We start from the raw sequence: 24,988 nt of genomic DNA on the forward strand, positions 1-24,988 counted from the left end.
TATTGTGCTTTAAAATATACAATTCGATAGTATGTGTTGGATACGTTTTGCTCTCTTGAAGAGGAGAAAACTAATTTTTACTCTCTGGATATTGCATTTACTCTCTAATTTCAAAAAGCATGCGTAAAATACTCCCACCTCAAAATCCTATATGGAGCGCTGGTTGCCACGTCACCTCGTCTTGGTGACCATCTTGGATCTTCTGCTTCCTTTTTTACTGAGACTACTTTGTTAATGGGTGTATAAGGGCTTTGCTTCATGGGTCTGTTCCTTCCTAGAGTCCCTGCGCTTGGATTGTCTTAACCTTTTGGTTCCATCACCTTCACAAGTGTTTTACCACTTTCAATTATCAGCTCCCACTGTTTGTTTCCCCCTGCATCAATCTGTTGGAGTTCCCTTCTTCATAAGGGGTACCACTATTACAAGGTCCAGCCTCCATCTTAGGGTCAGATGCTACTGTAATCCTCTCAGGATCCCCCTTCTGCTGTTCCTCAGAGGATCCCTGGAATCTCTTGTGGTCCCGCTTATGAAACAGTATCTTGCAGGACCCCTGAGAAGGTCGGAAGTACCTTTTTTGCTGCTTTGACTCACCCTGTCTGGTTAAATGTGTTCTGTGCTTCAGAGACTGCTCTGACCCCTGAACTGGGGTGAGACATGCATTCCCCCCACCCCCTTTCTCGCTCAATGGACCCGCCGCTAAGTTTAATGTTGGATTTCTCAGACCAGAAGAACCCCCTATGAGGGGGGCCTCAAAAGATGTAATGGATGTTAGGACTGAGAGCAAGCAAGAGGTGAGGGGTGTGGAGGGATGGGGGAACAGGTCTGTAAGATAACATGTTAAAGTTATTTTGCTGGAAGGACTGATAAAAAGTATGGAAGGATAGCATTCCCTTTTAACTGCCCCTGTGGGATAGTTTCAGAGTTTGGGTAGTGGGTGTGGATAAGCTTCTGGGGTTCCTCCTGACCACGGTTTGGTATTTATACGCCCCTGCATAGGGATGATAATGGAGCGTCATCCAAGGAAAAACACAATCTTGGCTCTGTGATGAAATTGGGATTCCTAGGTCCTCTTCTCCTGATATGACTTCCTGTCTGAGCTGTCCTCTTGATAGGGTCTCCTCACACTAGAAGGTTGGAAAGACTCTGGAGACCTTATTCCATCTCCAGTGGTTCCTTCGCAGATCGTCTTCCCTGGTACCTGTGCCCCATTTGACTTCCTCACAAGACACTAAGACTTCAGGGGATAGGATATCAATACATGAACAATTACCTAAACTTCATCCCTCAAATCAATCTGGCAATGCAAAAAACACCCACTTGCACCTGAGAAAAACTGTTCCCCTTCCTAATACTACCCCCAGAATACTGGTGTTATCCAATCTTTAGTCCTCCTCTGGACTTGATCATTTTAGCTCCATCTATGTGGGTCTTAACAAGGATTGTATCCATCTGCTACAAAAAACGGTTGTCACTAATTTTCTCCCGTAAACCTTGAGATCCCATCATGCCAGCCTTAAAAACTCTTAAATGACTTCCTGTGGAGCAAAGAATCACCCTAAGGGCTGATTCCATCCCCCACAGGAGTATTTGTGCCAATTACCTCGCACCTGGCATAAAGGGACACATGCCTACCAGGAATTTGAGATCTGCCACTTTGAATCTGCTAAGCCCTGTAGCTTTCCTTAGAAACTGTCAGCGGGTCACTTCCTTGCTGCTTATGGATCCAAATATTAGAACATCTCCTGGTGGAAATCCAAACTTAAATGTCTTTCCACAGATTACTCTTAACACTTGAAGCTTTGCTGCCATTTACAGCTTTCTGAATACCGTAACAAATTTCCAGTGGAAACCTGAACTGAACTGTCCTTTAACAGCTTCCACCTCAATCATTCTAGGTTTGGCTGCATCTATAGCCTCTACAGACCATTGCCCGTTTCATTCACTCCTTTACTCCACTCCTGTATTCTAGTGTTGGAATTCTGTACCAATTTACTCCTGTCTGATAATGTGCTTTCGCACTGTAATCTGATAAGAATATGTTCCTATTAACTGCCCCCCAAAGTGGTTTCATGCAATTTAGTTCTCCTTAAAACTTCTAAATAAATAAATGTGGCTTAACATAATGGGAGGAAATAGAGAGCAAGTGCCCTTGGGTGCACATGGAGCAAGCTGAAGCGGAGACCCATAAATGCCAGCCTGCCTGACTTTTTAAAGAACTCAAACCCATCTCATTCATAACACTTAATATCTGGGATACCATAAATGATTCTGAGTGCATGGCAACCTTCCACTAGTCTTTAAACCCTCATTATAACAATCTGACATTTCCACTGAACTGGTGAACTTACATGCTTGGAGAGGTTATATTTATCAGAAATGTACAGGAAGTCAGATAATGAGGAGTAGGCCAGACTCTCACTTTTCCTATGCAGGCACTAAGCATCATATAAGGCACCAAGGTGGTAGGGTTCAAACACCTTTTAGGTTTCGGGAAAATTATCCACAGTTACATCTACCAGGAACATGATCTCTCCCATCAATCAGGTGCTAGATTCCAGAAAGGAGTGGATCAAGAGTTATCAAGGAAGGTGGGAACAATACCTCGACCCATATCTGGCAGAGAACATCCACATCACTCAAAAGCATACAGATAATATGCACTTCAAGGGGACTCTTGGCACGCAGTTATTCATAATGTCACAAAAAATCTGTGAGGTAAAAGTAATTTTATTTATACAAAACAAGTAATTTAAGAGGAGTCAACATTTATATCTAAAATAAATATATGTTGAATTTTTCCTTACATAGCAAGGTTTGAAATGAAAATTCTATGAGCAGGAGCTAAAACCAGCACCTGGGTATTGGGCATCACCCAGTAAGCAGGACCTAATGTTGGGGAACCAGGAGCGAATATTCAGCATACTGCAAATCTAACTTCGACATGAGAGGCACAGTTTATTGCTCATTATTTATGCTCCATTATATTTAAATGTGTCCTAATTCTAAAGTACAATTTTATTTGAAGTTATCACACAAGGTGCAGACTTCTTTAAACCTTGTGATTTAATACATAGTATTTGAGTTCCTTTTTTTGTTTCTCAGTTTATTTTTCTTTCATGAATTATTTTTTTCATTTGTAAATGGATGTTTTTACTTCTTCATAGGTTCTCTTAATTGATCTCAATCACAATCTTAAGAACATTCTGGAATTGTTTTGGAACCAGTTTCTCGTTGTTTCTCGAACCAGCTTTTAAATGTTTGAATTCATGCGGTCTGGTAACTGTGTGCTTCTGGTTGCTTTTGGCGTTTCTGCCGTTTTGAGAAATTAGAAGCTGATTTCAAAAGAATTACTGAAGATTCTTAAGATTGTGATTCAGAAAAATTAAGTGAACTCAGTATTCCAGATACAATCTAAGAATGGAACAGAAGAAGAGCAATGAGAAGATCAGAAGGGGTCTTGGGAGTATGCTTATTTTGAGCCTTTGCAGAAGTAAGGCTCGGACACAGTGGTGGCATGTTTTTGAGCTGACATTTTTAATATATAAAAAAGGGTTGGAAAATGCATCCCTGTCCCTAAAACTAAGACGGCTTCTACGGAAATTGCCAGAATGTCCAAAACTATAAAGTTTGTCACTGTCGTGTCTCAAAAAGCCTAACTCTGTCCCTAACACCAATAACTTGAACCAACTGTGCAAGGATGATCTCTTCCCAAAGTAAAGTGTTCTTTGTAGATACAATCAACAGAAAAGTTCCCAGTCTCTCGGGTAATCAAAAATAATAAAAATAAAGAAATGTTCAAAACTGGAGGACTCCAAGCTTAGGGTCGTAATCCTTTCCCCTGGATTCCTTCGTGTAGTGTTTCTCTCCATCTGGGTCCGATCAGGTCTGAATTTTCGTATTCAGTGGTCACTAGGCAGTTCACAAGAATATGCTACTTGTATTTCTACTGTTTATCCCACCAACTTGACACACTCCTTTTACCAAGCATAGGATTCGTTTCAGTATATATTCTTTACTTATTGTGGGTGCGGGTCCCAGCCTCGCAGTATTCAGGATGGCTTGGTTCACTCTCCAGCCAACCAGTTATCCCTTCATGAACTTCTCATTTAGGTGCGGGTCTCATATTCGCAATATTCAAAGTGTCTTCAAGCCTTCATCCTCTCATGGACTTTCCCTCAATATTATGATTGGCTTTGCTTCTGTTTCTCACATGAGTCTGGGTTCCAGACTTGTCCTTTGTTCCCAGGCTCCTAGACCCTTTTGTTCCAACGGAAGCCTTCACCTTCTTGCTCACCCGGATTTCCGGGTAACCCACATACCTGTTTGCTTCTTCCTGGCAGGACCAGCGTTTCCCGAGCAGCAGCTGCATCTCTTACGGCTCCAGTAGCATTCGGGCTCCATCATGGTCTGCAGTGACTCTGCATGTGTCTGCTTCTCCCTGGCGGCGCCTCCTCTTTTATGGATGCTTCGCCAGTGCGATGGATGCCCGGATGTTCTTCTTGGCAGTAGCCCAAGCAGTCTTTGCTTCCTGGACCACCTTCGGGTTCTCCTCTGCTCGCGGCTTCCCACCTTGGAGGAGAGGTATCCCTTTGCATCTCAGCTGTGGTATATTTAAACTCCTGTGTTGGAAAATGGAATTGCTTTGGGCAAATCACATTGGTTGAGAAGCTGGAGCACTAACTCTGTTTCTCCAGAGGGATCCTTGGACTACTGCTCCTAATCTTCTCAGTACATAAAATAGAAGTCAGATGTGTCATACTTTCCATTCTGTAATGTTTCAGTCTTGTGAAGTAGATTAAGTTTCCCAATACTTGATATAGAGTTATATGCAGCATACCTTGATGTTTTAATCCTGTCAAGTATGTTAGGTTGACTAACTTGACAATATTAGACATTGGCCCTATCAAAAGAAGGGAAAGAAGCATTTAGCATTGGGGAAAAGTTTAGGTGCACTAATGCGGGGGAATCCTGTGTTCTTTGAACATGTACGTCCCTAATCCAATAAGGGTGTTCCTCCCCGGTGTGATCCTCCATCGGTGCACCACCCCCAGGGGTACTATTGTTCTGTGGATGCACTGCCCTGGCACAATGGGAAATGTCTCCCCTTAGGGGAGAAGGGACGGCATCCTCAGATTTGTCACATAATACACAGAATTCGCACCCAGGGCTGGTGCAGAGCCAGTCATGTTGCTCCAAACCCAGGCTGGATCTACCAATGCAAGCCTGGGTTTGGAGCAACCTGAGTGCTGTGTGCACCCACCCTCCACCGGTGCTACCGTTTTACCTCCTCCCCTGCAACCCACCCTCAACACACCCCCCACCACAACCAACTAACCTGAAATAGGATCCTCTGCCAAGTTCCTCCGCCCGCTCAGTCAGCTTGGCTTCCTGGGAAGCCATTGAAATGGAAGAGGGGCTCCCAGCAGAGCCCCGCCTTCCAGTTCCATGGCACTCTTGACTCACCCTGGCCGCTGCTGCGAACAAAGCCGCACATGTGTTTTTTTTTTCTCAATTGCTATTAGCACCTCAAGTGTTTGCCTCAAAGTGCTCATAGCAATAATAATGTGTTGTAAGGGCTTCAGCGACCCAGTAACAGCACCAGGGCCCAGCCTTGAGGCCCTCAATTCACCTGGGCCTATAACCTGGGGCCCAGTCTGTTACGGGCTGGTGAAGCCCTTCCAACACATTATTAGTGCTATGATATAACCCATTGTCGCATCTGAGTCCCGAGTAAGTGGTGCATCGATCTAACATCTCCTTCACTAGAAAAAGTGCATGTAGGATGTTTGTAATTCGTGTTAGTCAGGGCCCAAAAAATGCTGAGGCAGCCCAGTGTTTGTCAAACAGGATTGAGTAAATGCAGACTTACTCACTGTTTGGTTTCAGCACACATTTTTAACTGCAGTCAGGTTGTTAAGTTGCAGCATTCTGGAAAGATTCAATTGCAGGGCAGGCGAGCTGGCAAACAGGTGGTGGTCTTTTCATTGCCACATGCCCAGCCTGGAAATCCTGGGCTCAATATTTAACTACAAAGGTGCTTACGTGGTCTCTGTAGCCAATGTGACTACCACAGCAGTCTTGGCTAGTGTTTGCTGGTACAGGTTGGAGAGGGGTGCGCAGAACATCATCTCGGCCCTTGGGGTTGGAAAGCCTACATATTCTGTTCGCTAGCTCGAAATTTAGAAAAATGGATGGAGCGGGATTGGGTTCAGCCCATAGGTCTTCTTCAGTTTCTATATGCAATAACATGTATGCAAAATAGACTAACACATGTTTCCTAAATTAGAGTCTGACATATTTTTCAAGAGCCTCCCAATCTCAAAGAATAAATAGCTGGTCTAACGTAGGGCGAGAGCTCGGATGGATGTGTATTGAAAATGATCAACTTATTTCACATGTGAATGTGCTTTCTTTTAGGTTTACAAAGAAGATCTACCTCAACTGAAGCAACAAAGCAAAGAGAGTAACCACCCAGTGCCCTCACTTAAACGAGAGAAAGCACCTGAGGAGAGTTTAAAACTAAAGTTTGTGCATGGGTAACTATAGATGCCTGTTCTTTGTTATTTATTGTATACAGTATGTATATGAGACACACACCATTATGTGCAGTATCCTTCCTGGGGACTAGGTGGGTCTTGCTATCTTATGTTTGCATGGCCATTGTCCGAGCAGGGCTTTATTCTCAACTTCAACACTTTTCTTACTCATAGCAAACATCACCTTACCCTGCACAGGTCTGCTTATTTTTCTGCAGCATCAGGAATACAAATATGCTGCATCATAGATGCCAAGCTACCCACCCAGGTCCAAATATTCATACAGCGTGAGTGTCAGGGTTCCCCTTGGAATGAAGACATTGTTGTGCCTAGTGGCTTTAGAGCAGTGGTATTCAAACCTTTTCGTACCAAGCACACACACCCCAACCCCCTTCAGTAAAAATATTGTGTCTGGCCCACCCCACCTAGGTGTCGCCCCTTCCTTTTGGGGACCCAAAGGATGTCTAGGGGGCGGGGGGCAGGCTCTTTAAAATATAAGCAGATTTTCTTCTGCATATATTTTCTATTAAACGCAGTCACCTTGATAATTTTTTTGAATAATAGTCATCTTAATCAGTTTTCTAATCATCTGGGTTCCCGCCCCTGCTGGACATCCTTCGGGCCCCACTAGGAGGGGCCAACCCCCCAGTTGAAGACCTCTGCTTTAGGGTGAGGAGACTGTGGTACACACACCTTACAGAGACCAGGGAATGGATTGAAATGCTGTCATATTTGCAATAAACCTCCCTTCCTTCCTCCTCACCTTTATCGTCTAGGTCGTCTTCTTGTGGTGCTGACTTTCTTCGTCTGCGTATTTCCTTGGTTTTCTTCTTATCGTGTAAATAAGGTCGGTCTCTGCTGGAAGCCACGCTGTCGGGAGGTAAACCCCCAACCGCGGGGCTCCCCGGGAGACCTCCTCCAACAGGGAAAAAGCCTCCTGGCTGAAAAAACCATGTATTGGATCCTTACGGATGTTTCACAAGAATGGCTTCGTTCAAGGTACGTAGTCCACATGAGGAGGATGAGAGTGTGAGAGAGAGACGGAGTAGCTTGGAGATGCAATGGAGAAAGGAAAGAAAACAGTTAAGGAATACGGAACAGCAGAGCGGAGGGAGACAAGGTAATGGAGAGCAGAGAAGCCGGAGCTGCAGACTGTGCCTGATGCGAGGAGGACACAACACGGAAAGCAACGGAACAGGAAACGAAGGTAAGAACAAAAAGAAAACAGAAGTAAGTACGCTCAAAGAGGCGAGAGGGCAGAACAGTAGGCAACGATCGAAGGGACGATCGCGGGAGAGAAAGACAGAAAAGATAACAATGGAGCGTTAGCTCTGAGAGTGAAAGTTACTAGCGTTGGCAGGACGGTGAAAAGACCGAAGGTGCAACACATCCGAACGCCAGCAATTCCTCCAGTATAAACAACGGGCAGCCATCTTGAAAAACACTAGACCGCTCACAGGAGAACGTAGTGTAACGTGAAGGCACTTTCAATGGAGTCTCCAGGAATGCCATAACTTCCATCGGGGAAGCATGACAAACATGCCTGAGGGCCACAGGGTGTATCACCACCTTGAGTGCCTGATTTGAAAGGCCACTCTACCCCAGCCCTAATGCTGTTGCTTTAACAGGGGATGGTTTGCATTAGGTATTAGAAACCCAGGAAAGGTACAACTGCTCCCAGTGACAATGGGTATTATGTCCACATATAGGACTATTGAGTAGTTGAAGAGGGAATTTGTCATTTGTTAAACTCGTTTATAAAAGATCAGTACTATGCTCTGTGAATTAAGTGTAAGCAGTTGGCCATCTCATCCTAAAACTATGAGGTGTCCTTTAAAATTTTGAACTTGAAATAGCAAATTAAGCATCATCCATCTTCTCCACAACATATCTGAAAAAAAGTGATCTCTGATTCGAGAAGTAGAATTGGATATCTTATTTCATTGTGATTCCTGAATTTCACTTCAGTAATTCTGTTGTGTATTGCTTCCATAGAAATCGTTTTTCCAAAAAACACAAATCATTTTGCTGTATCCATTTGGCGGTTCGACTGGACTGCTCCATTTTGGTTACAGGACCAAACCTGATGACCACATGCCTGTTAGTTTTATTTTACTGTGTAGATGGAAGAAAAGACAATGTAACAAAAGGTTGCTCAGAGCAATGTCATGTATATGAGTCTGTAAAAACTGTCACTTTTTGGTTTTGATTTGTCTCCCTGAGTGAGTGATTTGCCTGGTGCCCGATGCTCACTGCATCATAGGGAACCAAGCTGCACTTCACTGTTGATGGCCAACAGGGCTGAACCATGTCTGGGGTTGTTTGTTGTTTCTGTGCAGAGGAGGAGTAGCTTAGTAGTTTGGCCTGGGTTCCTCCCTTTGGTGGCAGCGTCAAGACTGTTTTAAGCATTGCCATTTATGTTTTGTGATTTTGTAGGCAGACAGGATACAAAAACGTTGCAGAAGGTTGCCAAGAGAAATACCAGAGGTAATGACAAAACCTTCCTTTCACCACTTTTTGTTTTTAGTTTGTCCCCTTACTGTGACTTGAGCTAGTGGAACACAACAATTGTATACCACTTGCACGTTGTCACAGTAGGGGAACATGGTATTTCCTCTCACTCCTGGGTATTCTTAGAGCTGAGTGAAGATGACAAAGCTATGGTCCCTGCTCTGCTGCCTGCACTATGCTCAGTAATTGGGCTGTAACACTTAGATGATGCCTTAATGCTATGCACAAGGGTACTGAGTGACATAGACTACTGACGCTACGCTCTCTTACTTTAAGATGTGACAGTCACTAGGAAATCTTTGTGGAGTGTACCCCCGCTGTTTATAGTTTCCCATCTGTGTATTAGCCTTGTGTTTTCAAACACACATCCTACCTTACCGGCCCTTCCTCTGGTTTCTGGCTTGAAACCTGACAATTTTCACAGATTCCTGAATGTGGGTTAGTTGACTTTATGTAACTTGGCCTCACTCTGATGCTGAACCGATCACTGCAGGGTATTCTTGAAAAGGCCTTACTTCCACCCGGCACGATACCACATCTATCTTGCTCTGTTTAAAAAACATAGGGGCCAAAGAAAGAGTGCGCAAAATAACTTGCAAGAACAGGGCCTTGAAGAGTGACTTTAAGCAGTGTACTTGTCACTGGTACGTTTCTGGGACAGTCATGACATCCATTAAAAACTACCCAATGTGCAATCATAACTCACTTAACCATCACCTTCCTGAAGAACATCGCAGAATGTTTTTCCTCTACTTGTTTGTCATGGTTCAAAAAACATAGATGTGACTTCATGAGAGTGATGCAAATGTATCACTTTATGGACAAATTTGCTGCCTGTCGTTTAACACAGTATTACAAGCGGAACTGGAGTTATTTTATTGCCAAATAGGATGTGTGTGGCATCCCCATGTACAGCGCTCTATTGCTGTCCAGGTAGGTTTGCGCGTTATAAATCCCATATATACATAGATGTGCACACTTGGTTCCCTACAAAATAAAATGAACCCTGTGGAGAGTAAAATACTCCAGCACCTGGTGCATTAGCCAAAAATGTGTTGGTTGTTAAGTCAAAATAAGTTGGGCACTTGTGAGATATTAATTATTTCCCACCATATTCCAGATGTTGAAACCTATTAAATGAAATGCAGACTCATTGGACACAAGAGTTTGGAGTGTACTTGTCCGAAGATCAACAGATGAATATATTTGTTTTCAAAAGCATAACCGATATTTCGAATGGATTGTGTCCTCCCACGGATTCCTCATCTTTTGATATATCCGTATTCAGCTTTAGCTGCTTGGGAAACTTTTTCCAGCAGGGGGCACTGCGTGTCGATATCAGTCGACTCGATGTCTCTCGAGGGCCTCTGTCTCTATGTTGACGTCATCTTTGGTACACAAAGCACGCGAAGCGGGCATTGGCTTCAGTTCCTTTTTTCCGTGAGAGCTATCGCTTCGGAAGATCAGCGTGCTGCGGGTCCTTCTAGAAACCTAATATTTTGTGAAATAATGGCATCTTCATCAGCATCACTGACACCAGATGGGGTTTAAAAAATGCCATGACTGCAGGGTGAAAATTTCCCTTACGGACCCCCATTGGGTGCATCTGTGGTGCTTGGGATTTGAGCATAAAACATCAGAGTGTGGATCCTACCTTTTGATGACTGTGAAAGCCCTGAAAGAATGTAGAGGGAAATTAGCTGCAGGTAGGTCACATAAATCCCCTTTGACGATTCTGTCGGAAAAAGCGATCCTCTGATGAGTGAAGGGGCGACTCTCCTCGTCGGAAGAAAGCTAAAAGACATTCTCGATCCAGGAGTAGATCTCACCACTCATCGTCGTCTTCACGACAAGCGAAGAAAAGGGGTCACAGGTTGCCGTCTTCTTAGAGTTCCTTCCCTGAATGGGTAACCTCCCCGATGAAATCAGGTTCTCTGGCTGAATCAGAGAGATTCCGCCCAAAAATGCTCCAAGTCTTTGAGAATGCAGCCTGCCCCCTCAAAGCAGAAGAGTAGGGAACATGCCCCTGTTGAGGAAAAACCCAACCAAGAAAGGGCAAAGGACAAAACCTGTGCGCAATCGAGCCCAGGTGACCATGAGAAAACTCTTTGAGAACCTTCTATGGTTCTGTCGAGTCTGGAGCCTACGACTGAGAAGGCAAAAACACTGACATCATTGGCATCGAAGGAGTCGGCGCCCTTGCAGGCAAAATCTTAACGCCAGTGTCGTCGAAACCGTCGACAGTGCCAAAAACTTCGACATCATAGACTAAAGTGACAAAGGTGTCGATGGATGTCGACAAATCTAGGGAAGCAGAGCATGAACCATCAGTGGATGAAGCATGTCCTTTTGGCGTTCCAGAGGGTCTAATATCAGAAGTGTCAAGGATGAAGGACCTGTATGAGACGCTGCAAACAGCAAGTGGGATAGATGCATCCCCTGAGCTTGAATATGGCAGGCCAGATCCCTCAGAACACGCATATGGGTCATATAGACAGATAATGGCTAGTCATTGAATATTTGGAATGGAGCAGGCCTGCGCCGACTTACGAGCAGGGTGACCTGATGGATATTTTGGACAAGGGAGCTCGAGGGCCCTATTCTACCTTTTCATGTGGCCTTAGAGAGGCGGACCTGTGTCAACTGGGAAACGCCAGGGTTAATTCCGGTGGTGAATTAAATGTTGTCTGGTAAATACAGGACCTCTATTAGTGATCCAGTTTTTCTTTCCAAACATCCCACTCCAGGAAGCCTGGTGGTACAGGCGGCGACTTCTACGTCAAAACAGACTGCCTACCCGACGACTCCCCCAGACAGGGATGACAAACGTTATGATGCCATGGCAAAGAAATTCTTCTGTACTGGGAGTATGGCCCTTAAATCGGCAAATGCAACATGTGCACTGGCTACGTTTTCGTTTACCCTATGGGAATGTATACGATGGCAGCTGATCATATTCCTGAAGGGGAACAAAGAGACATGTTTTTTTTTTTTTCTTTTTTTTTTCACATTGTGTAAGATGGGAAGGAAACTATGTGCGAGTCCCTTCAAACTATTCTCTGCGGACAGTATCAGCAGAGCAATTGCAGCTAGCACAGTGATACGCAGATTTGCATGGTTAAAGTCTGGGTTTGCTTCGGATGTGCAGTCAAGACCTCTTTACAAGCCCTTTGACGGCACACACTTATTTGTCTGCAAGGCTAACAAGAGCGTAGAGAAGCTGCAGACCTCCAAAGTGGCAGCCAAATCCCTTGGTGCTGCAATCAGACGACCACAAACTCGCCCCAGTGTAGCAGCTTGGAGGGGGCTCAGGACCTTTCATTTTTATTCCTCACCTGGAAGAGCGAGAAGACTGCGAGTCAAAGAGGTCAGGGAAGATTCCCCAGTGGTTGACAGGGGAGAGTTGCTAAGACTGCCCAGGCAACAGCTACTTTACCCGGAATCCTCATAAATGACCACGTTTATTAGACCGAACGGGTGATTTGGCCGATTTTCAGCCGTTCAAAAATTCTGAATGGTTGAAAGGTTTGACCAAATCACCCATGCGGTGCTAAGGGCTGCGGGTGTGTCCCCCGCACTCTTGCTCACTATTTTGCGAGCGGGGGTTGCACGGATGTCCACTGCAGCCATCCTAAATAAGCCCCAAAAAAAGAAGGGAAAAAAAGGTGGGCTGCGGGGTTGTCCGCCGCACCTTTGCTCACTATATTGTAAGCGGGGGTGTCCCCTGCAACCATCCTGAAGAAGAAAAAAAGGGAAAGGAAAGGACTCTGTGGCGCTGGTTTCCGATCACCGAAGTGAAAGGGAACAGGCGTTGCAGGGGCACTGCGAGTCAGCGGCCACAAGTTAAGTAGTGGGGGTGGGTGGGGTGGGGGTAGAGATTTGGGTGGGGGCGGGGGCAAAGTTGGAAATGTTCAGGGGAGAAAAGACTGAAGGTTATTTCGAAAAAATAATCTTTAGTCTTTTCTCCCTCGAACATTTGGATCTCTGGCTTTCATCTCCGATCCACTTTACCCTCAGCCGCTGCATCAGCCACCTCAAAACCTCTCTGAGGCCTTAGTCCACAAAACCCCGGTGGGAGGCAGAGACTCACAACATCTGGAAGAATACATATACAAGACTGCAAAATATGTACCATATTTGAATACAAAACACAGTGCTTAGCAATACCTTCAGGCTTGACTAGGAAAGAGCTAACATCGGAGGATAAGACTAAGGCCTGAAGATGCATAGAGGAAAAATCCATACAGCACTAATACAGAACTGGGACCTAAGTAACGCAGGAGAGGAGGGGTAATGCTGGAGTGGATAGCACAGGCAGGTGAAATTAGAAAACACAGAGCAAGGGATACATCAAAGTTGGGACATCTTAGGCAATCAAAGATTAAGTAAATTATAGTGTTTTCTCTGTGAGCATGACCTGTCTGGAGTCTTTAAGGAGATCAGAAATCACAGTACATTTGAGAGGTACATTGTTACTCAACCTCTAAAAGGGAAACCATGGCCAAAGTGGTTTCTGTATGCAGGGTGTATTAAACACCCCTGTAAATGGACAAACTGGCGTTTTCACAATGGAAGAATGGCACGCTCAAAATGTACTGACAGGAACTATCATGAAGCAGTGAAAAACTGCACGAATAAGCATTGGCAAATCCTTTAGTAGGCATGGGATAGGCATGAGATAGACATTTGGCAGGCACAGGTAGTACTGGCCATAAAATGGCAATGGCTGGAAAAGGGCGATTACCTCAACATATAGTAGCAGTGATTGCCGATCTAATACCTATACACAAGCCAAAACTGTTGGCTTTGTCAATGCTGGGGTTTAGCAGGACATGAGTACAGGGAACTGATATTAATTAAGTAGCCGAAGGAGCACTTGGTTAAAACAATTGTATTACACTAGTAAAGCATTTACAGCTGCAAGGAAGCCATTATGTCTCAGCAGACTGATTAGAAATAACCTTATCAGGCCAAAGTTTGAAGTTACTGCTTGATAGAGCTTGCTCAAGGAGATCCCACGGTGATGTGTTTGGATGGGCAGGGGCAGGTGGTGGTTGGGATTGACCATAGGGTTTAACATGTTAACGGGCAATCAATCGGCAGTGGAGGGGAAAATGAAAGACAAATAGTCTGCCACAATTGAAAATGAAGAGGCGCCAGAATAATTCCTTCTTTACTCCCATGTGCATTTATATATTCTTTTGTTGAACTACGACAGGTCTGCACTTATTGGATACAAGTAATTACCTACTCCATTGAGAGACCTCACCCCGCAAGTGGCATAACGTTTCACAGATACCTGGAAGGCATGTGAACTGGTCCAAAGACTGAGTTTAGAATATCTTTAAATTGACAGTAGGAAATACTGAAAGCTCCAGTGCAACCGTGCCTGCCGCACTGGAACAATGCGATTGACAGCAATATACAGTGTTACATTTTAGCTGATGCTGCTTCATTACCTGCAAATCATGTAACTGCACATACAAGTCAAATGAATGTTCCTGTGATTTTGTAGGCTGTTGCCATGTTTTCCAAAGAAGCACCTTTCTGCTGCATATGAAGTCCCAAATGCAGTTTCTAAACATTATGCTTAAAAGATGACGTTTTATTTAAACTGCCAATGGTAAATGCATTAAAAGTTACAAACGCTTTATAGTCGAATTTACATAATAAAATGTGTTGCCTTTTAACTCCAAAACGTGTGGTTCTCAGCCCTGTAATAGTCATACCGTTTTATGTAAAGCAGGTACATGAAAATAGTTTGTTCCTTTGCAGCCACTGTCCTGTTATTGTACGAAGTCTATGGCAACGTAGAGCACTTTAAATGTGACATATTACACTTTAGGTGTAGGACAAATCAATTGTTTTCAGTGTGGCTATAGCAATGTTACATCCTTTTGGATATTTAAGTTCGGAGAACACCAGGTCTGACCTTCCAATAACGCAGGGTTTGCATGTAAGCCTGGCTGTTATCTGAAATTCCTGCCCTGTGGGAGGAAGGTTTGTGTATCGCATCAGAAAAAACTATTATATCCTCAGGACAAAGGGTCTATTCAACAGGCCTTCTGAGTTAATGAGCATGCCCTACCTTTGTAAGCCAATCAAAGGATGGGATATTCTTATAAAATACAAATATAAAATACTAACAAAATGAAAGGGGGCGTGGAGAGATTAGGATCCGAAGTGGCCAAAGTACATACGGGCAAAGCTCGGTTTTACCCACTGTCAGCATTCAATGGAAAATCAAGCTGTCACCTTAACTAGACATTTATTTATTTGCATTCTTAAAGCGCACAACTGCCCTCGGGCATCGTGGCGCTGTTACAAGAAAACTTACTTGGCATAGGTGTAATATCAGGAAAACAGTGGGAGCTTGGTTACAGGCAATGCTCCTATTCCAGGGTTACATGAGAACAGTGAGCATAGGTACAATTTGTTGGCACAGGTAAATTATTGGTTACAAACATTATTCAAGATTACAGTAGCATTTTAGGTACAGATTTACTTGAATAAGATGGTGTTTAAGTGCCTTTCTGAAGCCATGAGTGATGCTTCAGATCTCAGTTTAGGTGGTAGTGAGTTCCAGGATTTTTGTACTAGAACTTCGAAACTCGAGCCGCCGGCTTTAGCTCTGTTGAAGTTAGGGACTGAGAGTTGGTTTGTGTACAAATCCCTTTTGGGTCTGAGTGTCTGCACTTGTTGTATTCGTTCAGATAGATAGGTGGGGGCAGATTGGGATATGCATCTATGGGTAATAGTGAGGGTCTTGAACAGGAGGCGCTCTTTGACAGGGAGCCAGTGGGCATTTTGTCTTGCTAGGGAGATATGCTCCCTCCTGGGAACACTGAGGGCTGCTCTCAGTGCTTTGTTCTGTTTGATTTGTATTCTCAATGTTTTTCACGGAGGTGCCCAGTAGGAGGATGTTAAAATAATCCAGTTTTGCACCTATGGTGGCCCTGGCGATGTTGAGGCAGTTTTCAGTGGACAGGTGAGGTTTTACTGCATTAATTATTTTAGTTGTCAGTGCTGCTGAAGAGGAGATATAGCTAATATGCCTATCCATAGACAAGGTTGAATCTAGGTTGACTCCCAGAGATTGTGCCGCAGAAGAGACTGGAATTACAGAGCTCTCAATTTTGAAATTGCTGTATTTGCTGTCTAGTTTACTGAGGGTTTCTTTTGGGCCCACCAGTAGGATCTCTGTCTAGTCTCCATTGAGACGGAGGCCATTGGCTGCCATCTGGGCCTGGATGATAGCATATGTGTTTTGAAAGGGTTTTTAGTTCTTGCTCGTAATCACCAGATAATGGGAGAAGAATTTGTTTCATCAGCATTATTAATGAGTTATGCCGAATTCTTCTAGGTCGTTGAAGAGAGGAAGTGTGAATAAGTTGTATAGCGTGGGGGAGGTGCAGGAACTTTGTGGTGCTCCGCAGTTAATAGGGGAGGGGGTGGCAGATGACATGTGTTGAGGTAGACTGTCGGGTAAGGATGCTAGGAGCAACAGGTGCAAAACAGAGCTTTCTCTGATCTTCTTAGTGGTCGTAGATATTGTACATGCCCCAACAGGGAAGCAGTATTATATGAAGCTAAGTGACATACATCAACACACCCTATCTAGCTTCTCCGCAGCTGTCATACATGGAGCACTCAGTAGCTCACTCACACAGCATTCTGACACTAAGAACCCTCGTGCCATGCATGCAGGCACATCACAACATGCAAGGAAACTGGAAAGACTGCACTTCACAAGATCTTTCAGAAAAAGAAATACAGTTCGGGGTTGTACACAGGAGCCGCACTGAAAAGGAAAAAGGTGGTGGTGGGAGGGCGAAGGAGGGAAGGGAAGGTACTTAATAGCTGTATGCAACAGGAATACATCGGTGCAGTAGTGAAGGACAATAAATCAGGTATATAGTAGGGACGGATGGTTGGAAGTGACAAAGGTTCAAGAGGGAACCATTTTTGTTTTGAGTACCCTGCCAGGAGGCAGGCAGGTGGATTTGACGGGTCGGCTGATATTCATCAGGACCCTGTCTCCTGGCTGAAGTCTAAGCATGGTTTAGAAAAGAACAAAGGTGGATTGAATGACATACGTGCAGTTCAAGAAGACTCCATGGTTCTGAAGTTTTCCTTTGTGTGTAAACAGTGAGTTTGTTTCATGTGGATATGCTGCACATTATATGTTTTATTGTTGTTTCCCCATGTGCTTCCAAAATGCTACTACCTGTGTTATATTTGTTAATGCTTTTTTCCCTTCTTTAATTTCACAGTTTATATGGCTAGATATTTGTTTTTGATGCTGTGATTTCCTGGGACTTTGATGTCAAACATGTTTTACCATTTTCATTTGAAATGTGCTTAAGTTTGCACATGCTAATTGGAGCACTGTGTCATGGTACGCCCCTCACATTTCTGCCTTGGAATATACATGGTCTAAATAGCCCTATCGTTCATAAGGTGCTTATCTCTGAGAAAGGCAGGTGTTGTCTTCCTTCAAGAAACTCCACGTCTAGATGAGAGCATGGCATACATTTAAATTGGAAATGCTCTCATGGACCAATTCACCTGCATCTTAACTAAAACAAGGTGTGTTACAATACTTTTTTACAAATACCTTAAGGTTATGGAGGGAAGACTGGTTTTAGCTGGGATTACTATTGAAAATGGGTTGTTCTTGTTGGAATGTATATATGCACCGAATACAGTGTCCCAAAACATTGAGAAAATATTATTAGTTAAGAAGGGAAGGTATTGATAGGCCAAGTTTTGCATAATGTCCTAGACAGGTCGCAAGTAGTTATGTTAAAGGTTCTTATACTGTGCACTGTTAACACATGTGTGGTTTCTTGGCACTCTGGCAGATCTGTAAAGCATGGGGTGGGGGTGGGTAAGTTAGTAGGACTGAGCGGCAGAAAAGAGTAAGAGCTGTGATGTGCTGTTGGCAGCTTCAGTTCGGTTGACAATGTTCACTGAACGTAGGTGCGTTTTTTCGGTTTCGTAGCCGCCATTTGTTGTTTGGCGAGGCTATGTGTGGTTTGTTTCATTGTTGTGGTGTAGTGAAGTGTGTGCAGTTTCTTGTGCTGTAGAGGTATGGTTGAGTTTAGTCAGATTATGAGCGGATTATGCAGTAGGTTGAGGTTTAAGTAGGGTTGGTTAGTGGCGGTATCCATTCCTACCCCTGCTCCTCTGACTAACTGTGGCCCATATCCCTTCCCGTTGGTAAATTCTAGTTTTCAAGAATTACCACCCCCATGAGTTCCTCCAGAGGTGATGTGTTCCATGTGCCCTGCGTTCCGTCTGTGCTAGATAATTGCTCACTAATACTGATAAGCCAAGTGAAAGACTGGCTCACCAACACAAATGGGCCAAATGTGAGATACTGCTCACTGTCACAGCCGGGCCAAGTGAAAGATATAGCTCACTAATATGGATTCCCTACACCCAGGTCGAAAAACCTAACTTGGAGATACCTGAGCAGTGGGAGAAAAGCGCCTAAATCTGAAACACAGCAATAAAATTGAAAATGCCCAGATCTGAGACAGAGCAATACAATAGAAAATGCCCAGATCTGAGACACAGCATTAAAGTAGAAAACGACCAGATAGATCTGAGAGACAGCAATAAAATAGAAAATGCCCAGATCTGAGACACAGCATTAAAATAGTAAACGCCTACAAATGGGACATAAGCGATTGGAGAACTACTTGCTCACCGGCTAACATGGATGTGCTGCGCTATGTAAGGTAATAAGAGTGGTAGGACTTTACTGGAATACAGTAATTGCTGTATTCCCCACCCAGACCACACTTAAATAGAATTGGTAATAGGACACAGGAAGTTTTAATTTAAATCCTAAGTCTAGCTAATCTGGTTGACCTTTGGATGTTATCTGAGAGGGTAGGACTGTTCATTTTGTTTTCCAATCGATCTTACTCACTTGCATAGATACATTTGTACAGTCTAAAGATTTGTTGTATGGCTATGCTATGCTATTATAGTTTTATAAAGCACAACCACTGCCTGAAGGCATCTTGGCATTATTGAACGGAGGAGCAAAAAGCATGCTCAAGAGAGACAATTTTAGTGATCCTAAGTGGTTCAACAAGTAAGTCTTGGGTAATTTCCTTTAAGTGAGCCAGTTAGTCTCCTTGCATAGTGGAAGTGCAAGAGAACTCCATTGTCTTGCCACAAAAAACAAAAAAGATTAACCTCCCAGTCTTTCTTTTGTAAGGCAGGACAATAATGGTCTTCTCGGCAAATCTTAGACGACGTGTTGGAACTTAAAGGTGTGATTTATTTGAGCATGGAATCGGACCAGGATGTTCTAATCAAACACAGGCCTTTAAAGATGTGTTTCCTTAGTGGAAGTGTCTGCAACCAGCGGCTCTCCAGATGGTTTGGACCAGAGCCATTGAAAAGAGCGTATGCATGGGGAGACATGATCAGGCTTATTTAGTTTTAACAGAATGATTACTACTACATTTTGGTCTCTTTGTAGCTGTAGAATCAGAGTGGATGAAAAACCTAGACAGATTCGATTAACTTCCAGGCGCTATGAGATGCATGTGTTCATAACTGTAACCTGATGTGTGAAGGTTAAAAATGGAAGCAAGTATTTTCCTGAGAGTAAGCTTGTTATCCAGAATGATGCCCACATTTTTTTACGACAGCCTTGAAATTGGGGCATGGACTGAAAATGCTAGGCAATGAAGCAAACTTCCATGAGTTTAGGGTGTCATTTACTGCTAGTACCTCAGTCATGTCCGGGTTCGTTTTGAGATAATTTAGGTCCACCAATTCTTTGATGGACATCAGACAATTTTGAATTTTTGCTGATACAGAACTCCTACTACTAGATAACTTCACCAACATTTGGGGCTCATCTGCTTAATTAAAGAGTCTGAATTATTGGATTATATACATCAAAGGACGAGTATAGAAGTTGAAAAGAATTTGGGATTGAGCAGAGTCTTGTGGCCACTGCATTTAAGTAGTATTGGATTTGAAGCGAAAGTACTCAATTGTCCTGATTGTAAACGGTCAGAAAGAAAGGATTGAAGCCAATTGAGAGCTGGGCCATACATACCCTCTCTTTCTAATCTGAAGCAAAGGATATGGTGGTCAACCGTGTCGAGGATTGCCAACAGGTGGAGCAAAATCAGGAACGGTCTAGAATTGCCATTGTTGTAAATTACTGTCAGGTGCTCGAAAACTACACTGAACAGATTAGCAGGACTGCATTCTCATGGAAATGTTGTATTTGGGATTCCACCAGCCGTCCTCATTATTTTCCCAGGAAAAGCTGCTGGGAGGTAAATTGGAAGTTACTAGGGTCAGGTGGGTCCAGAGAAGCTTTCTTCAGAAGCGGTCTCACCACTGCGTGTGTCCAGATGTGATGTAGTGCAGGTGTACGAAAGAGAAATATCAAGTGTAGGTTTTACTATGTGCCAATGTAGGAGATTAAAGAGGGCAGAGCAGCTGTTGAAAATACAGCACTTGCCTACACGGAGTAAACATTTGTCACATGGCTTAATAGTTTTCAACTCTTCTACTTGAAAATGAAGGGTCTGTTAGGCTTGTTGTTTCCCACTAAAAGATGCCTTAAGGCATTTCTGTCGTGTGTGGATGTCGAGCAATGAACCATACAACACAAGAACTTTTAACAATAATTTATGAAGGTTAACAATATAAGGTGTTAGGTTGGATAAATGCTGATCAGTACTAGAAAAGTGTTCTTGCCATAATTAAGAAATAGTTACACAGCCCACAGCTACCCCCAAGTCCAAATTCTGCAGGTATTTGTATCAATGTAATTGTAAAGAGCATTAATATATGAAATGGATACTGCAACAATGGTTACCAAGACACCACACCTACTCCTGCCTATACATTTTAACATATGACAAATGAGGTAAAAACCTATTATTGTGCATAGTTTAGTTTGAATTGTATATATTGATTTCTGCAACATTGGTAATGATGGACCCAGTATGGTATCCTTTAATATGTTACAAATTAAATTTGAAACAAAACCCTTTTCCAAGTATAAACTTGTTTCCTTTGTTACATTCCTTATATAATCAATCCCAAAATGTTATCAGAATTGCTGAATCACTGAATACTGCTTGCCAGTCAGTGGAAGCTGCCTGCCTAGAAGTTTCACCTAAAAGGTCACAAATATAGAAAGGGGGAAACCCCCAAAAAATGACTGGGTAGTAATTTGTCTACCTTTTTGATTTGGGGTAGTAGAAGAGACCATATATAGAGCAACAAGGTAGAATTATTCACAGCAGCACTTCCAAACAGTCAGTTAATACTTACAAAGCATATACATTTTATTCATAATCTATAAAAAAAACACAGTAAAAATCAAACATTTATAAAAACAAAAAGCTAGTGACATAGAAAAAAACTAGCAATTTAATAGCAGCAGCGCATTCCTGATGAATGACATCAGTTTACTTCATCCTTATGATTCATTTGACTTATAGAGATGAGGTGTGATCAATAAAATCTCAATGTATCTAGTATATCAAATTACTAGTATTATGCCTCAATATGTTTCAGTTCTCTATCTTTCGTCTCAAACTTTCTTCAGGAGGATTTCTCAATTAGTCACTTGAACGTTATGATTTTATCCAAGAACATCTTTCCAAAAAGCGCCCACAAGTGCGTTTTTGACATGGAAGTGCTGTTGGTAAAAAGTAAAAGCAAGATGTAAGCCAATTGAATGCCTAATATCTAAACAGTCTGCACAACCCAAGGGTCAAGAAAAGAAGTCTTTACCTCGCGTGGGAGTGGTGGTAGTCTTAATGAACTACAGGGTTCTTATATGATACCTCTGTCCAAAATTTCGGCACAGTCGTCTGTGAAAATACATATTAATTGTATCAGACTACCTGGAGCAACCAAGCTCTCTGCATATAAAGCTCTACAAACGTTTTCTGCCCGTCACAGTTCTAGTGAATTAGTATCAGAGGGATGTAAAAGAAACTTATTCTCCAACAACTTTAATTTAAAAAGACTTGTTCACAAAAAAACTGTTCAAAGTCATGAAATACCTCTAGATGATGAATAGAGGAAAATAGTCCCGTTCTATGGATGGTATACAGTGAAATGGATGGATCTTCAGGTACACATCCCTGCTACCCAATCACCTATTCAATAAAAGTTGGGGCATGTGAATACTCAAGTGTCATTCTTACAGAGGTTTATTTCATAAAAACAGCATAAAAGCTACATTTTCAGCTGAAAGAGGACTGCTTGCCTCTCTCAGTAGGAGAATAGATATTGCGGTATTCACACAGCTGGTTTGTTCCGACTCATGAGTTAGAGTAGGGCTCTCGCTGGTGGACTAGTCACCGCCCACTAAAATAAATTAAAGATGGGTGCCAGTTAGCAATTGTCCGAAATGGTAAAATTCCCACTCTTAGGTTAGAAATACTAATACACTATCTAACATCTCTGTGATCCTGTGTCATTGGGCAAAGAGATCTGAGTCTCTAGAGTGATCAATGTGGCACAAAAAGCAACGGGATCAGAATGTGGCTTACCTTTGGGTGGCACACATAGGGGTATCTTGCGGTCGCTCCGTGTCAGCGATCAGAAAATAACAGTGACCGCGGGGGGAAAAAACAGCCCGCGAATATGGATTCCACTGGCAGGACTAATTACCCTGCAACGAGGTCATCACTCATTCTTGTGACCTATCAATAATCTACCACTTGTAGACAAAGACGATCTCTTGTAATGAAAAAGGAAAACAAAAGAAACACATGAATTAACTTTCAGTTTTTCACCCATTTGTTGCATCATATGAAATTTGTATTGCAAGCTTGAACATCGGACGCCCAGATCTACCTTATACTGGTCCACCCAAGTTCTTTAGGCCTTTCCACAGTCTTCTGTTTCTTTGAGCACAACAAACTTCTTAGGTTGCTCCATGATCTCTGATTCTCTCTAACGTATTTTGGGTCTCTTCACAACCTGATTTTTCTCACCTCGAAATAACCTGACCATAATGGGTATTTCCTCCTCCCTGCTTCTTTCAGTATCTTTTCAGGCCGATAATATTATCACCATCCCGCTAGGGGTGGTTATTCCCTAGTTCCTCAAGGAAGAGCCTGGTTCCCTGGACGTTTTCATGGTATCTGGGACTAGTCCATAGACCCTCTTTTCAAACTACCACCGGCTCCTGATGTAGGACCTATGGAGTACTCTTGCCCAAGCAACTGCTACATAACTGACAATAAATAAACTATCTCTCTCCAGATAGCAGCACCCCCAACCCCCCCAAATGTATCCAGGGAGCGGATGAAAGCATGTCTACTTCTTCCCATTACAGATGTTTTTTACCGTACTGGGCTAGTGGCTGATTCTGTAAACCAGCCCAGGATTGGTCGCTCCATCAAGTGGGTTGTTTTATGCTACCTGATTAGTTTTTCTCTTATGAGGTTTCATTTGAAAAATGCATTAATTATTTCACTTTTTACTTTGGTAATGAGGTATAAATCGTTTAATGGTTGGCTCTGAGCCCTTCAATCTGGGCTGGCGGGTCCGTGTACTGTGCTGTCCGGCCTTCTGGAAGTAAGTGCAGTTTTGCTGTTTTACCCACTTGCAAGCGATCTGCTACACACTTCAGAAGTACAATGCTTCACGAACGCTGTTACTGATTCATTCACTTCCATACTCAAGGTTCAATTAACTCCCACAGTTCACCTTTCTTTCAGTATTCCAATGTAACAAGGCACTGTGTTTGGTTTGATCTTTACTTATCCTGGATAAACATTCCCACATAAACCTGAATCACTTCAAATTTTGCGCGATTCATCAAAGACGAACCTTGGAAGAACCTTTGGAAACGTTAATATGAAGTTTATGCACATGGTTTAAAGGGGGAACTGTGGCTGGAGCACCCTTCAGTCTGAGTCTGTTTTTAGAGAGGTATATTTCCATTGCTGGAGGCAGGCTTACAATGTTTAGGCAAGCATGGGCTGTTTAAAGTAGTTAGAGGAAGGAAGATAGTGAGAAGGTAGCAAGTGACTTGTACCCAATCACAGAGTGAGATTTAGGGTTGTCTTTGATTACGTACACGGAATTTGAGTGGGTGAACAATACATGTGCCATCATAAGAGATTTGGGGGGTGGGTGACACACGAGTGGGCAAGATGCGTGTTATCGGGTGACGTCTGGGAGGAGGAACCTTGCCTTGAATCCCTGAGGGCATCTGTGGAAGAGTCATGCTCGCCTGATTTTTCTGGGTGGGAGCAGCAGAGATTCTGGGAGGGGAGTGACAACCCAGTCAGTCTGTCTGTTGAAGTGAATGACATTTACATATACCATCGGATGACACCTGAGTGGAGGAGCAGGGAATCCCTGAGGGGAGCTTGTTGGAGAGTCTCACTCATCTGATTTTGCTGAGGAGCACAAGAGTGCATGACACCCCAGTCAGTGTATGTTTCTTGAAGACAGTGGATGTGACTTGTGCCATTGGGCGACTCCTAGGAGGAGGATCTGGGAACCCCAGAGAGCTGCTTGTGAGAGAGGCGGGTGAGAGACTGTTGGACACATTGGAGTGTCCGCTTGTCAGCACCCATACAAGTGAAAGTTGCATGTAAACTTTCTGCTTTTGGTCTTTTGACTGCTGCTGCAGCACTTGCTTTGTGCACTGTGGTGGGCAGAATTGCAATAGTCAAACTCTTAACAACAAAGGTGATGGCCAATGCAAAGTTCAAATTTAGTCTTAATGAAATGTTTAGCCTCCACGCTAATCCTCGGCTATGACAAAGTGGATCACAAGCTTGGCCAAAAATATTTTTCATAAACTATTCTCACATGTCTGTCTCATCTCACAAAATGCCTGATCACCTCCTTGGTTGCTCAAATTACACACCTTTTGAAATGTGTCTCATCTTGCATACTCCTGCATCCTTAAATCA

At 43.3% G+C, this 24,988-nt stretch overlaps 1 protein-coding gene across 3 annotated transcripts in view; it reads left to right on the top strand.

Moving 5' to 3' along the window:
• EML6 (EMAP like 6) overlaps positions 1-24,988 on the top strand; it is a 3,038,586-nt gene that overhangs the window by 986,576 nt on the left and 2,027,022 nt on the right. For all 3 annotated transcript variants that reach the window (XM_069608236.1, XM_069608238.1, XM_069608237.1), the window contains exon 13: positions 6,418-6,536. In XM_069608236.1, coding sequence (XP_069464337.1) covers positions 6,418-6,536 — 119 coding nt within the window. The remainder of the gene's footprint in view (positions 1-6,417; positions 6,537-24,988) is intronic.

This window comes from Ambystoma mexicanum, chromosome 4q, assembly GCF_040938575.1.
Source record: "Ambystoma mexicanum isolate Mex_15411 chromosome 4q, UKY_AmexF1_1, whole genome shotgun sequence".
NCBI lineage: Eukaryota > Metazoa > Chordata > Amphibia > Caudata > Ambystomatidae > Ambystoma > Ambystoma mexicanum.